Source organism: Staurois parvus, unplaced genomic scaffold (assembly GCF_062004578.1).
Source record: "Staurois parvus isolate SC_StPar_1 unplaced genomic scaffold, SC_StPar_1.0 ptg001037l, whole genome shotgun sequence".
In the NCBI taxonomy this organism is placed as follows: Eukaryota; Metazoa; Chordata; class Amphibia; order Anura; family Ranidae; genus Staurois; species Staurois parvus.
Genome location: NW_028318833.1, coordinates 458,684 through 472,948, shown reverse-complemented (window position 1 = coordinate 472,948; position 14,265 = coordinate 458,684). Strand labels below are relative to the sequence as shown.

Sequence of the window (14,265 nt, the reverse complement as noted above, 5' to 3'; positions counted from 1 at the left end):
TACAAAGATCAACATTTCTTGGAAAATTGAGAAAACACATACAGATAGGGTGCATAAAAGGTCCCACTAAAGACAACAGTTGGGGGAAGTAAGAGACAGTGATGTGTTTGCAGATACTCTGGTGTGAGACCACAAAGGATGGTCCACAGGAGAAGACCCTTCATCTGCATTATGCCATATTCATCATAGAACAAGATAAAGAACACTGAAAACTACAGAGAGGGCAAAAAGAGGTATCACCTACGGCAGACAATTTTCAAGACATGTAAAGCTACATTTGCAGTGACACTATATTGAAAGAGAAATATTTATACACCAAATAAGGATGTCTTAAAAAATGTGTGAGCCTTAATTGGGCCTGGAACACCAGTCACTAGTATTGGACCGATAGTTTAGATCAGTGGTCTCCAAACTGCAGCCCAGGGGCCAGATACATCCCTTTGCTTGCTTTTACCCGGCCCGTGGGGCACTATTCCCCCCATCAGCAACAATGGGGCATAGTTCCCGCCACTGACACCAATAATGGGGTACTATTCCTTCCACTAACCCCAATAATGGGGCATCATTCCTCCTAGTGACACCAATGATAGGGCACTATTCCTCCTACGGATTCTAATGATAGAGCACTATTCCTCCCACTGACACCAATGATGGGACACTATTCCTCCCACTGACACCAATGATGGGGCACTATTCCTCCCACTGACACCAATGAAGGGGCACTATTCCTCCCACTGACACCACTGACTCCCACTGATGCAAAGACATTTCTTCTCCCACTGGCCACAGTTCACCCCCTGTAAAGTCTGAAGGACAGTAAACTGGCCCTTTGTTTATAAAGTTTGGAGACCCCTGGTTTAGATGATTCCTATGTGGTTCTATTGCTGTATTAGCCACTGGTGATTGTGGTCATTCAATTTCATTTCTGCCCATGTTACCCATAGAACGATGTTTCTTGCTTTGTCCAAATCTATATAGTGGGAGGTACAGTGTTATCTGCACAAATGTGTTGAGTTCTACCTGATTGAATGATCCGACTTCAGCCAAGAGGGTTGTATGCAAGTATCCATACGTTCTGTAACATGTTCTATGTGACCGGCTATTACATTGTCTTGCCATGCATACACTGGTATTGTTCTCTGAGAGGAGCTCACAGGGCACACCAATTGTCTAGCTGTGTTAATGTTATTGACAGTTTGTTGGGTTGGGGGTCTCTTTTGTTTAGAGGCCATGGGGCTGGGTGGAGGCTGGATGGGTGGTTTGGAGACAGTTTTGCTACTTGCATGTAGCAGTATTGTTTGTCTGCTTTCTTTTTCTTTTGTAATAGTAATGCAAATGTTTTGCAACTTTTTTCTCAATAAAAATTATTTGATTTAAGAAAAGATGGATTTTTTGAAAAAATAAAATAAAAAATAATTTTATTTTAATTTTAATGTTTTAGGAGTGGACAAGAAACATGCAGGAGGTTCAAATTTGGGTTCCAGTGAGTCCTATGTAAGATTAGAAAAGCCATCACTCCACTCAACTGATCACACGGTAAATAAAAAGTGTAAACCTTGTATATCTGCTGCCTGTGATTGTGGTGGGGAGGGATTGGAGATTAAACATTTTAGTATTTTAGAGACATGAAACGCATAAACCAAAATCATCAAAGATCTCAGAGGTCAGCACTGCTGTGTGCAAACAAACGTTACATGAACCATGTGACGGGGGTTACAGTTTAAGTGGACCTTCTTGGTTTAATACCCGTAGTTTTTGGAATTTCCTTCTTTCTTTTCCCGTTTTCTTCCTTATACGGTGGTGGCCAGTAAAAATTCTTCCTTCATTCCTTCCTGCTGTCCACCTTTCTCCTTACATCACAAGGTTCTTGAGTTCCACTAGGGATGAGCTCCCAGTCTGGTATGACCACAACCTCAGAGCAAACTTTGCTTGTTCAGGCATTTGTCCGAACTCCAGACTTTCTGCCAAGTCGGCAGGAGACAACATCATATAAAAATATGGGTTTTTCTCTGCAGCAAGGTTGTTATGAAAGTGGCGGGTGCCTCTAGTGACATCACCAAGTCCCATTCATTTACTGGCTGGAAATCCTCAGCCATGCAAACAAAGGAGTTGGGGATACTTTAAAAAAAAAATGAGCATGCCCCTCAAATTTGGTACAATTTTAGGCCCCATACATAAAATAAACATATGGTCCTTTCCAAAATTCCAAGCATAGAGTTTGAGTAGAAACTCCATCCAAAGCCAGGAAAGGGAAGAAGAACATATGCCCCCCTCCTGAACCATACCAGACTCTATGCCTTCAACATGGGGGTACCTTGCCAGGAGGGAATCCCAGATATAGTGAATGCAGGGTCCGGGGAGAGCAGATATAGTGAATGCGAGGTCCGGGGAGAGCGGATATTGTGAATGCGGGGTCCAGGGAGAGCGGATATAGTGAATGCGTGGTCCAGGGAGAGCGGATATAGTGAATGCAGGGTCCGGGGAGAGCGGATATAGTGAATGCAGGGTCTGTAGAGAGCAGATATAGTGAATGCGGGGTCCGGGGAGAGCGGATATAGTGAATGCGGGGTCCGGGGAGAGCGGATATAGTGAATGCAGGGTCCAGGGAGAGCGGATATAGTGAATGCGGGGTCCGGGGAGAGCAGATATAGTGAATGCGGGGTCCGGGGAGACCGGATATAGTGAATGCGTGGTCCAGGGAGAGCGGATATAGTGAATGCGGGGTCCGGGGAGAGCGAATATAGTGAATGCAGGGTCCGGGGAGAGCGGATATAGTGAATGCAGGGTCTGGAGAGAGCAGATATAGTGAATGCGGGGTCCGGGGAGAGCGGATATAGTGAATGCGGGGTCCGGGGAGAGCGGATATAGTGAATGCAGGGTCCGGGGAGAGCGGATATAGTGAATGCAGAGTCTTGGGTTTAGTAACACTTTTAATTTTACTTTTTCAAATAGGCCGCCTATAGAGAGACTGACTACCGGCGCCAACCACTTAAAGGAAGGGGTGAACCTGCTGGTGAGAGACAATGAAAAATGTTATGACAATTTCAAATTGCAAATTCTGTTGTTGTTTCCTTATATATAACAGGTCTGTTTTATTGTCCTCCATTCCCTTTAGAATCTATGCTGTGCAAGGGGGGTCCCTACTGGCCTGGCAGCCCCCATGTTGAGGCATGTGGTCTGGTATGGACATACCTATGTATCCAATCACTCTGTATCCAGTCAGGCAGGCCCTTGCACTACATAGTTGATGGTAGATCAGAAAGAGATTGTACAATCAGATTGTGCTGTATGGTGTATTGTGAGCTTTAAAGACTTCCAGGAACACACTTCTCCTGTTTTCAACACTAGAGCTCTGCTTCACGTAGGCTGTCATGTGGTCACTCATCTCCTGCACACTCCAAATGAACAATCTATGTAAGAAGAAGGTACAGAACAATCGGTGGCTGTGTATTCAGGGAGAACAGTGCTCACTGATAATATTGCATTGGAGAGGCATAAAACTGCAAAGGTGGGTGGGAGCAATCTCCTGGAGGGGGAGGGCAGGAGCAGGGGGTGTGTTAATGAGGTCAGCTGGTAAGCTACTTCCTTTAAACAATGTTTCCATCCCAAAAACGAAATACCAGGATGGGTAATGGAGGAGTTTTCTCTTCAGGAGGCTGCGTCCTAGAAGACAAAGAAAGCTGTTTTTGTGCATTAATGGTATATTGGTACATATGGAAGCTGGAATTTATAAAACTTTGCCTTTAAATAGAACAGGACTTAGTACAGAGCCTTGTGGTACACCACTAATGGTTGGTCTCTGTTCCGAATGGACCCCATTAGTGGTATAGTCAAAAAGTGAAATCAAATTAGTTTGACATGATCGTCCCTCAGTAAAGCCATGCTGCTTTGAGTCCAGCAGATTATGTGTGAGCAGGGGCAGACTGACCATTCGAGCACTTGGGCACTGCCCGAGGGCCCGGGGTCAGTAGGGGGCCCCATGAAATGCCCCTGGTACCTTTTTTATAGGCTCTTTTTGAGTGTGGGCAAGGACACAGGGGCCCCATGATCCCCTATTGCCCGGGGGCCCCATGAGTTGTCAGTCCGCCCCTGTGTGTGAGTGTGTTTTTTGTTTTTAATAATATAAATATCGCATGAAGAGACAAATTACATCTGGACGCTGGAGTTAGATGCCTGATGCAACATTACATCAAGAGCATGTGTGGAATATAGAAGGCTATCAATCAGTACTCCAGTAGGTACACAACAAAGTTTATAATGAGGCACAAATCTAAATGGTAAATAATGGTAGCTAATACCAGTAACCTTCCTGAGAGACCAATTTAGATTGGTATTTACCACCTGAAAGGCCATTGTGCATACCACCCAAAAAGTCATTGTGCAGTGGAGGTCACCTAGGTAGATAAAGGAAATTTAGATATGTAGAAAGGGGCTTTGTTGGTTAATCCATATGTCCCATGTAGCATGGAAATGACTAAGTGAACCCAATTGTAGGGCCAGATATTTTTCATAGCTCACAGTTAGATTAATTTGCAGGTTTACATATATTTGGGGCTAGATTGCATCTCCACTTACATCCTACCGTCTGGCAGCAAATAGTACATCCATAACCAGTAGCTTAAGATAATGGGGGTGGGGAGGGGGGTGTCTATGCCTATGCTGAGGACAGCTAAAGCGGGAGTAGGAATTGCTAGGCAACCTGTGATGTTAGAAATAAGAGTAAAGATTTTGTTCCTGAAGCTTTTTATATGTAGACTGTCCCATAAAATATGTGATATGGTACCTGTCTGGGAGCATCCTCACCAATAGGGGTTGTCATCTAAGGTGGTGAATTTAGCCAATTGGATAGGGGTGAGATATCATGTGGGATAGCATTTTTGGGAAAGTTCCCAGTAAGTTATACATTTAGTAAGGTTATAATTGTGACGTATAGCATGAAGCCATTGTGTGTCCGAGAAGGACATGCCCCGGTCATGTTCCCATTTCTATGAAGAGGAGCCATTCACAAATATGTATTTAGACTGTAAGAGATTATAAGGGAGTGCAATACCTCTCACTTTCAGTGAGTTGGAGGCCCAGAAAGACCATGCATTCTTTGGTATATTTAAAACTGGGGTAGGATTATGCAGTAGATAGCATCTAATCTGCATGTGGGCAAATAATCCCTGAGGGGGAATATTGTAGGCCCTTTGAAGGATGTGAAATGGAGGAAGCTTGCTGTTTGATGCCAACGCAGAGAGGCAGGCAGTTCTAACTAAATTCCAGTGCTTAAGGGATACGTTACGTATTAGGGAATTAAAAACCTCCAAAAGGATTGGAGCAAGTGCATCAGGTGAGGTGTCCTAAATAGAGCCTAACAAGCATTGCCATATTGATAGGGCCACTAAGATGGTAGGGTGTGTTTGAGTGGTATTGTGTTCTAGGAAAGGCTAGGGAAAAGAGAAGAGTACTCAGGTCCTCTTGAGGGATGAAGTTTTGTTTTATATCTCTCCATTGTTTAGCAAATGAGGAGGTGAACCAGTGTCTGTGCTGGTCCAATATTACTGTATAACAGTAATTTTTGATATCAGGGAAACCCATGCCATGATGTATGAGAGTGGCATAGGGGCAACGTGGTTTCTTGCCCAGCCAAACATAAGTGCCTAATGGAAGTGAAAAAGGAGGGTGGAACCTGAATTAGTAGAGCTCTAAAGATGTATAGGAGTTTGGGTAGAACCAACATTTTAAAGGCAGCAAATCTGCCTGACCAAGAAAGAAAATGGTTGCCAAGTCTATTTAGTTTCTGGGAAAGGAACACAAATAAGAGATAATAGGTTTGTTGTAGAAGAAGTCAAAGTGATTCCAAGGTATGGCATAGATGAGGAAACCTGGTGAATCTACACTATCTTGCCAAATGTATTGGGACACCAGCCTTTACACGCATATGAACTTTAATGGCCTCCCAGTCTTAGTCCGTAGTCAATATTGTGTTGGCCCCGCCCTTTTCAGCTATAACAGCGTCAACTCTTCTGAGAAGGCTTGATTTTATACATATGTGGCTTTAGAGGTGATTGGAACACCTGAATCCAATGATTTGGTGGGGTGTCCCAGTACTTTTGGCAATATAGTGTATATTGTAGGCAGACCTTAGTGACTGTATCTAGAATCATACTCAAAATATGACGTATTTGTTGACTTTGTAATATAAAATAGTAATGAAATGTGTCAACACATCATAAACCTCAGACAGGGAGGAAGCTGGATGCGTTAAAGTAAGAAAAATGTTGTCTGCAAATAAGATTATTTTATGTTCTTTATCTAGTACCTTTATCCCAGAAATGGAGCTGTGACTACACATTTACCGGGCTAGGGGCTCCATCAGGAGGGTAATTAACGAGGACAGTGGACATCATTGCCTTTTGCCATTTGTGATACAACATTTGTTGGACAACATACCATCTGCAGAAACCAGGCGTGATGGGGTTGTATAAAGACACATTATAGATGAGAGAATATTTCCACTAAAGCCAAACTTTGATAGTGTAACCCCAATCGATCTTATCAAAGGCTTTTTTGGTGTCGAGTTCTAGAAAGAGAACAAGGGTTTTTGTGGATTGTGTATAATACATTAGATTTACAATCTTAAGTTTAGCATCAGGTACCTGTGCTTCAGGTACTTATGATACAGACTTGGTCTGTGTTAATCAATTGATGGGATGAGGGGAGCCAATCTCTGCACTAAAATCTTTGAGTATAATTTTAGATCATTATTCAGTAATTAAATTGGACAGAAGTTTTGGGCAGATACCGGCTTCTTTGCTGGTTTTGAAGCAATAATTATGTAAGCTGATAACATTTCATTTGGACACTGCAGCATTGTAGGTCTTTCGTAGGTGTGGTTTTAGAATTGGGGAAAACAATTTATAGTATTCAGCTGAAAAGCCATCAGGGCCAGGTGCTTTATTGTTCGGGAGGGAGAAAACTGAATGCTATTTGTCTTTGTCAGTTATAGGGGCATTAAGATCTCCTAGTTGGAGAGTTGATAGCTTAGGTAAATTTAAGGATTGCAAAACCTTGGATATTAGGATCTTTGAAGGTTGTGGTGTGAAAGGGTCTTCTTCAGATTGTACAGAGAGCTATAGTATGTACTGAAAGCATTTGCTATGTCTTGGGGATTATGTAATTTCCCTCCATGCCAGGGATGTAGGAGGTAAGGTATTTTTTCTTTAACCATACATTGTCTAACTTGTTTCCCTGCTTTGTTGCCGGTGGCATAAAAATTAGAGTGTAGCTTACATAAAGATTTGTCATGTTGTGCAGAGAAAACAATACGTAGGTCATTTCAGGATTGCAACAGTTGATTGCCGATATTAAGTGTTGGGTTTCATTTTTTTTCTGTTTCATGTTGAGTTATGGTAGCTAATAATTTGTCTAGGTGCTGTGATCTCTGGTGTTCAGCCTGCACACTTAGTTTTAGTAAAATGTCACAGGTGAAAGCTTTACGCGAGGTCAATATGAGGAAGGGTCGGTGACGGAGAGAGCACTGACATAAAAAAAATGTCGCTTAAGTGGTCTTAGATGAGTTTGGTGTCCAAGGGTGTGGCCATCAGGAGAGGGTCATTGCACCACATATTTATGCGCGATTGGTCACCTCTCCCACCACATGAACCAAAATAGGTGGTGGACTGATCATGTAATGGTATGGATCTCGGATGCAGTAATATCTTGAAGACGTTGTTTGTCTGTTACAAATAAACATGTTAACACCTCCAGACATTGTAAAGGGCAAGAGATTTAAGGAAGTTGGACAAAGTGGATGTGCGTGCCCTTATTGGTGTGGGACCCTTAACATCCATAGAAACTGTATTAAAGTCACAGCAGATTAGGATGTTTCTTTTTCTCCAATTTTTTCCATATTTCTTGGATAAAGGAAAGTTGGCTTGTATTAGGAGCATAGATACTGGCAATCATGTGAACAGTATTGTTGATTTTACAAACTAGAATGATATACCGTCCTTGGTCAGGAAAGCCCCTATATAGAGTCCAGGAGTGGGCCTATGCAATGGGGTGCTGCAATAAAGGCTAAGTGAACCTGAAGCGAGCGAAGAGAGCTGGGGAGCTGGATGGAGAGCCAGTGGTCTTGGAGACCAGAGACAATAGCAGCAGTGCAGATGAAGTGTAACCAGATGGCTTGGCATATTCAAATTTCTGTTTTGCTTTGTGTAGCTGAAACCCATGGATAAGCAACTGTTTTTTGTTAACTTTTCCAATCCTCCCAATAAAAGTGTGTTGCCATGCCCTAAATACAGTTTGGACTGACATGGCTTGCAAAAAAATTAATCTACCACGTAATGAACCCATATCGCAATAGGTACAATACTAGCTGTCCACCAATCATGGGATACTTCTCCTGTTAGAAGAGATTGATTAAAAAGATCAGTTAATGCTCCAACTATACCTCAAACCCTGTGCCTGGGAAGAAAAGGAGGATGATGAAAGTTTGGTTAACTGCTGTATAGCATGCCCGCTGCCATAAATGCAGAAGGTGCTTGCATACCACCCCTTTGGCCTGTGGACATAGGACCTGGTTGCCCTTGAATATATATGCCCTAATATTACCTCTCCTTTAGGCCTCCCAGACATGATGCTAATGGGTGATTCCCTAGTTTTACACACCGCTATGGCAAGAGCTGAATGAATGATATGGTGCTGTGATACAACTGCCACTGTGGTGCTTTTGTGGACTAAAATGGACTACAATAGTATACAGTGCTGTGCTGCTAACAAAGGGAGGCTTTTGCTTTGTCAACCACAAGTTGCCATGGGCAGGGAATCCAGTTCCCGCCACTGCAATGTGAATAGTCCCGGGTAAAAAGCTAATCCAGTTTCCCACTAGAGTACCTTTTTCCCCTTTCTGGCTCAGGGGGTGCAGGTCTACTCACTCAGTCCCTTCTCCTATGCTGCTGGTGGGTTGGTGGCTGCTACCAGGCCTTCTAGCTGGGATGTTCCTTCCCTACTGCACAGGTGATCCTCGCTTTTGGGGGTTTTGGGAAGTCCTGAGCTTTCCTCCTTCCAAGGTCCTCTGCCTGTAGCTGAGCCCCTCTCCCATCTGGGTCCCCTTCCAGGTTCCTGCTCTCCAGCTTCACTTCCTCATCTTCCACTCAAACTCTCCTGTGGCTGAGCAGCATCTGCCACTTTTAAGGGCTGTCCTGGCCTATTGTCAAGCCATCTGTTGGGGATTGACCAGGATCCCTAAAAAGTGTAGATCAGCCACTCCTCAACTCCACCCACTGCTTCTAGAACTTTCTCCAAAGTCAAAGTGCAGGAGGAAGTCTCAGAGAGCTGATCTGCAGAGCCTCTCAGCTCTGATCTGAATTTAACCCTCTCACTATTACATAGTCTCTGACTGACAATTAGTACTTTAGCTCACCCTAGCTGCCTAGGAGGGTGCTACATTTTATTCAACATTTATGTCCAACTTTACCTTCTTCAGAGAAATTCACCAGGACACTTCTCAGCTCCAGTCAAGCCCCAGTGCCACCATTGGAACAAAGAGAAAAGCACAGAGGACAAGTACGAGGAAACAAAGGTACAAAGGAACAGACCTAACTAAGGAAACTTAATCATGCCACTGAATACTGTTTACAGTGTCATTGTTAGTTCACTGGCTACATACTAGCATTTAATGTAGAACTTTCCAGGAAGAGAAACCCAACTCCAGTCTACTTTTAGTTTTAGCTTGGGCTCCAACCTGCACTCCTCCAAAACACCCAGGAGAAACACCATGAACAAGGTGGTCACATTTTACATGCCATCAATAACTTATCTGAAATAATTTTCTTGTGAAACTTCTGTTTAAAGAACACTTTTTCCTGAGAAAGATACAGAATTTGAAATTCATCGTATCATTTTGAAAATATTAGTTGTTGTCAAATGTGTCTCTAACATGGTACACATATGCAGATTTGAAACGTCTGCAACATACTATTGTAGTGCTACCTCCAAAGGAGATACTGAGTAGTTTGTTTTTTTCTGTTTTTTGCCTCGACTCTGTAGACAAGCTTGGGTCCTTTGACACACCAAGTTAGGCAAAGAGAGACTGCTTTGCTGCTGAGAGCACGAAAATAAATACTCTAGATACACTATAATTCAGTATCAGGAAATGGACACCAGGCAATGTGTTCATCTAGAAACAAGTAGAACATATACAGTACCTAACATAATTTTCTAGATCGGGGCCAGACACAACCCTTTGTTTGCTGTTATCTGGCCCTTTGGGCATTATTACACCCACTGTCAGTAACAGCAATGCTTGGTTTTTGACGTTGACAATGGAGCACTATTCCTCCCACTGACACCAATGATGTGGCACTATTCTTCCCACTAACATCAAAGATGGGGCACTATTCCTCCCACTGATACCAATGATGGGGCACTATTCCCCCACTGATACCAATGATGGAGCACGTTACAACCAAAAACGTCAATGTATTTTATTGGGATTGGATGTGATAGACCAACACAAAGTGGTACATAATTGTGAAGTGGAAGGAAAATGAGAAATGGTTTTCACATTGTTTTACAAATAAATCTGTGAAACGTGTGGCGTGCATTTGTATTAACCCCCCAGGGTCAATACTTTGTAGGACCCCCTTTTGTTGCAAATCCAGCTGCAAGTCTTTTTGGGGATGTCTCTCCCAGCTTTGCACATCTAGAGAGGAACATTTCTACCCATTCTTCTTTGCAGAATCTCTCAAGCTCTGTCTGATTGGATGGAGAGCGTCTTGGAACAGCAATTTTCAAGTCTTACCATTGGATTTAGGTCGGGACTGTGACTGGGCCATTCTAACTCATAAATATGCTCTGATCTAAACCATTCCATTGCAGCTCTGGCTGCATAGTTCGGGTCGTTGTTCTACTGGAAGGTGAACCTCCGCCCCAGTCTTTTGCAGACTCTAACAGGTTTTCTTCCAAGATTGCCCTGTATTTGGCTCCATCCATCTTCTCATCAACTCTGACCAGCTTTCCTGTCTCTGCTGAAGAAAAGCATCCCCACAACATGATGCTGCTACCACCATGTTTCACGGTGGGGATGGTGTGTTCAGGGTGATGTGCAGTGTTAGTTTTCCCCCACACATAGAGTTTTGCTTTTAGAACAAAAAGTCCGACTTTGGTCTCATCTGACCAGAGCTCCTTCTTCCACATGTTTGCTGTGTCCCCCACATGGCTTCTTGCAAACGGAACTTCTTATGGCTTTCTTCTTGCCACTCTTTCATAAAGGTCAGATTTGTGGAGTGCATGACTAATATTTTCCCACCTGAGCTGTGGATCTCTGCAGCTCCTCCAGAGTTATCATGGGCCCTTTTGGCTGCCTCTTGGCAGCTTCTCTGATGAATGCTCTCCTTGCCCGGCTTGTCAGTTTAGATGGACGGCCATGTCTTGGTAGGTTTGCAGTTGTGCCATACTCTTTCCATTTTCAGATGATGGATTGAACAGTGCTCCTTGAGATGTTCAAAGCCAAAGATATTTTTTTATAACCTAATCCTGTTTTAAACTTCTCCACAAATTTATCCATGACCTGTCTGGTATGTTCCTTGGCCTTCATGATGTTGTTTTTTCCCTAACGTTCTCTAACAAACCTCTAAGGGCTTCACAGAACAGCTGGATTTATACTGAGAATATATTACACACAGGTGGACTCTGTTTACTAATTAAGGGACTTCTAAAGGCAATTGGTTCCATTAGATTTTAGTTAGGGGTATCAGAGTAATGGGGGCTAAATACAAATGTACGCCACAATTTTTAGGTATTTATTTGTAAAAATTTTGAAAACCATTTTCCTTCCACTTCACAATTATGTACCACTTTGTGTTGGTCTATCACATAAAATCCTAATAAACTACATTTACCCAATAAACTACATTTATGTTTTTGGTTATAAAGTGACAAAATGTGGAAAATTTCAAGGAGTATGAATACCTTTTACAAAGGCACCGTAGGTGGTAGTAATAATCTGAATAATGATGTATATTATTAGATTATTATTATTATTAGATTATTCTATACCTAACAATCAGCATTAATCAATAGCATGAGCAACATTAAAGCTAATGGTAAACAGTGTTGTGACAGCTTTCCTGCAACAATTTTACTAGAGTACAGGTTAGGGATTTCTATGCTAGGCCAAAAAAAAAAACAGTGCAGAAAGAGCATACCCAGGAAGCTGAAGGTCCTAATATAAATAATAAACACAGTAATAATAGTGTCCACAGTAAGTAACTAAATTGTTAACTCACTGTAGACACTACTATTAATGACTTTATTATTTTTATTAGGACTTTGATGGGCTTCTGGGGTATGTTCTTTCTGCACTGTTTTTTTTTTATAATTGCTTGCCAGTCTCATTAGATAGTTTCTGATGTAGACAACACTGTTTTGAGCCCATAGCTGGTTGGGCCTGGTTTAGTGGTGCTGATTGCCTCTTTTCTTTTGTGTATGCTAAGGCCCAGATCTATAGCAGTGCTGCCTCCTTACCATGGGTAGTAAATGGATTTCTTACAGGGAATCTTATTTAAAGAGACAGCCCTATGCCCTGGATCTTCAGCCAGCTAACATTGGGGCCCAGTCTTTATGGTGGAGCACATAAATACAGTCCTGGTAAAGTCTGTATGCAGTGATATGGGTTGCCAATCAAGTATCAAATTCCTAAATGCTCAGTCTCTGATAGCAGCAAAACAGGTTATGGCTGCAAGGCCCTCTCATCAACCCAGTGATACAACTGCAAAGGTTCCACTGTTTAGGCTCCCTCTGGATTGACCTAGCATGTCTCCAGACCTCAGTCCAGCAGTCTATAACACTTCCAGTATCTGTGCAGCAAGAGACTGCATCCTGCAAGTGACTCAGTCCTTAAAGCGGAGTTCCACCCAAAAAGGGAAGATCTGCTTTAAGAACTGCTCCGCCACTCCCCATTAAGGATTGGCACCTTTGGGGAGTGGGGGGGGGGAGCGGGCACCCGAATTTGACAGGTACCCGCTCCTACTTCTGGTCCGATTGCCTAGGTGATCGGAAACGGAAAGTGTACTCCCTTCCTCCCTCTCTGTAGTCTTTTGGGACACGTGACAGGTCCCAGAAGACTACAGGACCATTCACGAAGCACAGCGCTACTCGCACATGCGCAGTGGGTACCCAGCTGTGTGCCCAAACTGAAGATGCCGGCCTCCTGGATTACAGGATGGCCTATGAAACAAGCTGCCGGGGACACACCACTGGACCGAGGGACAGGTAAGGGGCTATTTTTTTAAAAGCCAGCAGCTACCGTTTTTGTAGCTGCTGACTTTTATTTTTTGATAGGTCGAGTGGAACTCCACTTTAACCCTTTTGTGCACTCCGATCCTTTTTCTCCAGCCCCCAGTATATAGGGCCCCGCTGCTCCTGCACCTCCAGACCGGGAGAAGTGCTCTCTCTCCCTCATAGCAAAGAGACACCTAGATCCTCTGCAGCACAGGAAAACATTGCTGTCCTCCTCTGTGAGTTGCAGCCTAGTGGTCCATAGAAATCCACAACATGGCTTCTTTCCCAAACTTCAATTCCCACATTCCAATGTAGCTAGCATAGAAGTCTATGGAGCTCCTTTGGACTGTCAAAACCGCACTGCACAGGAATGCTGTGAACCAGCCCTTAGTCACTCTGTTGTCATTTGATATGACATGGCCATAAGTGTAACTTGTTCTAACCGTTTTCTTTTTATTTCATTTCACAGGAACATTTGATGTTTCGTTGTCACAAGTAAGAATGTTTTCTAAGATCTAATGTATGTCTGTCATTCACATTCGTGTGCAGGCGCAGTCACTTACTACCTCTGGCTGAACGTGTTCAGCACACTCCAGGAAGTTATAAACCTCCTCTGGGAATGTCAGGGAAATTCTGGGGAATTAAAGAGGCCATTATAAGGCCAAAATACTGTACATGTGTAACAGATCAAATGAGTGCCAAATAAAAAAATCCTTAGAAGTCCAAAGTCCTTAACGTTCAACAGATTGTAAGCTCTAACAAGTCTGGCCCTCTGTGTCCTCTTGTACCAAATTGTATTGTAATTGTAATGTCCGCCTTCATTTTGTAAAGTGCTGTGCAAACTGTTGGTGCCATATAAATCCTGTATAATAATAATAATAATAACTGGTTACAACAAGCAGGGCAAAAGACAGCCCCAAAAATGATCACCCCCTCACTAAAATGACTTTTAAACTCAATCAGGTGTAGCTAATCACCTTCTCAATGTCACACAAA

At 43.0% G+C, this 14,265-nt stretch overlaps 1 protein-coding gene across 3 annotated transcripts in view; it reads left to right on the top strand.

Annotated features, from left to right (window-relative positions):
• LOC149441002 (uncharacterized) overlaps window positions 1-14,265 on the top strand; it is a 49,459-nt gene that overhangs the window by 18,114 nt on the left and 17,080 nt on the right. For all 3 annotated transcript variants that reach the window (XR_016307455.1, XM_089657874.1, XM_089657875.1), the window contains exons 6-9: window positions 1,442-1,536; window positions 2,953-3,013; window positions 9,473-9,568; window positions 13,739-13,764. Coding sequence is in view for 2 of the 3 variants with exons in the window: in XM_089657874.1 (XP_089514000.1) it covers window positions 1,442-1,536; window positions 2,953-3,013; window positions 9,473-9,568; window positions 13,739-13,764 (278 nt within the window). In the remaining variant the exon portion in view is untranslated. The remainder of the gene's footprint in view (window positions 1-1,441; window positions 1,537-2,952; window positions 3,014-9,472; window positions 9,569-13,738; window positions 13,765-14,265) is intronic.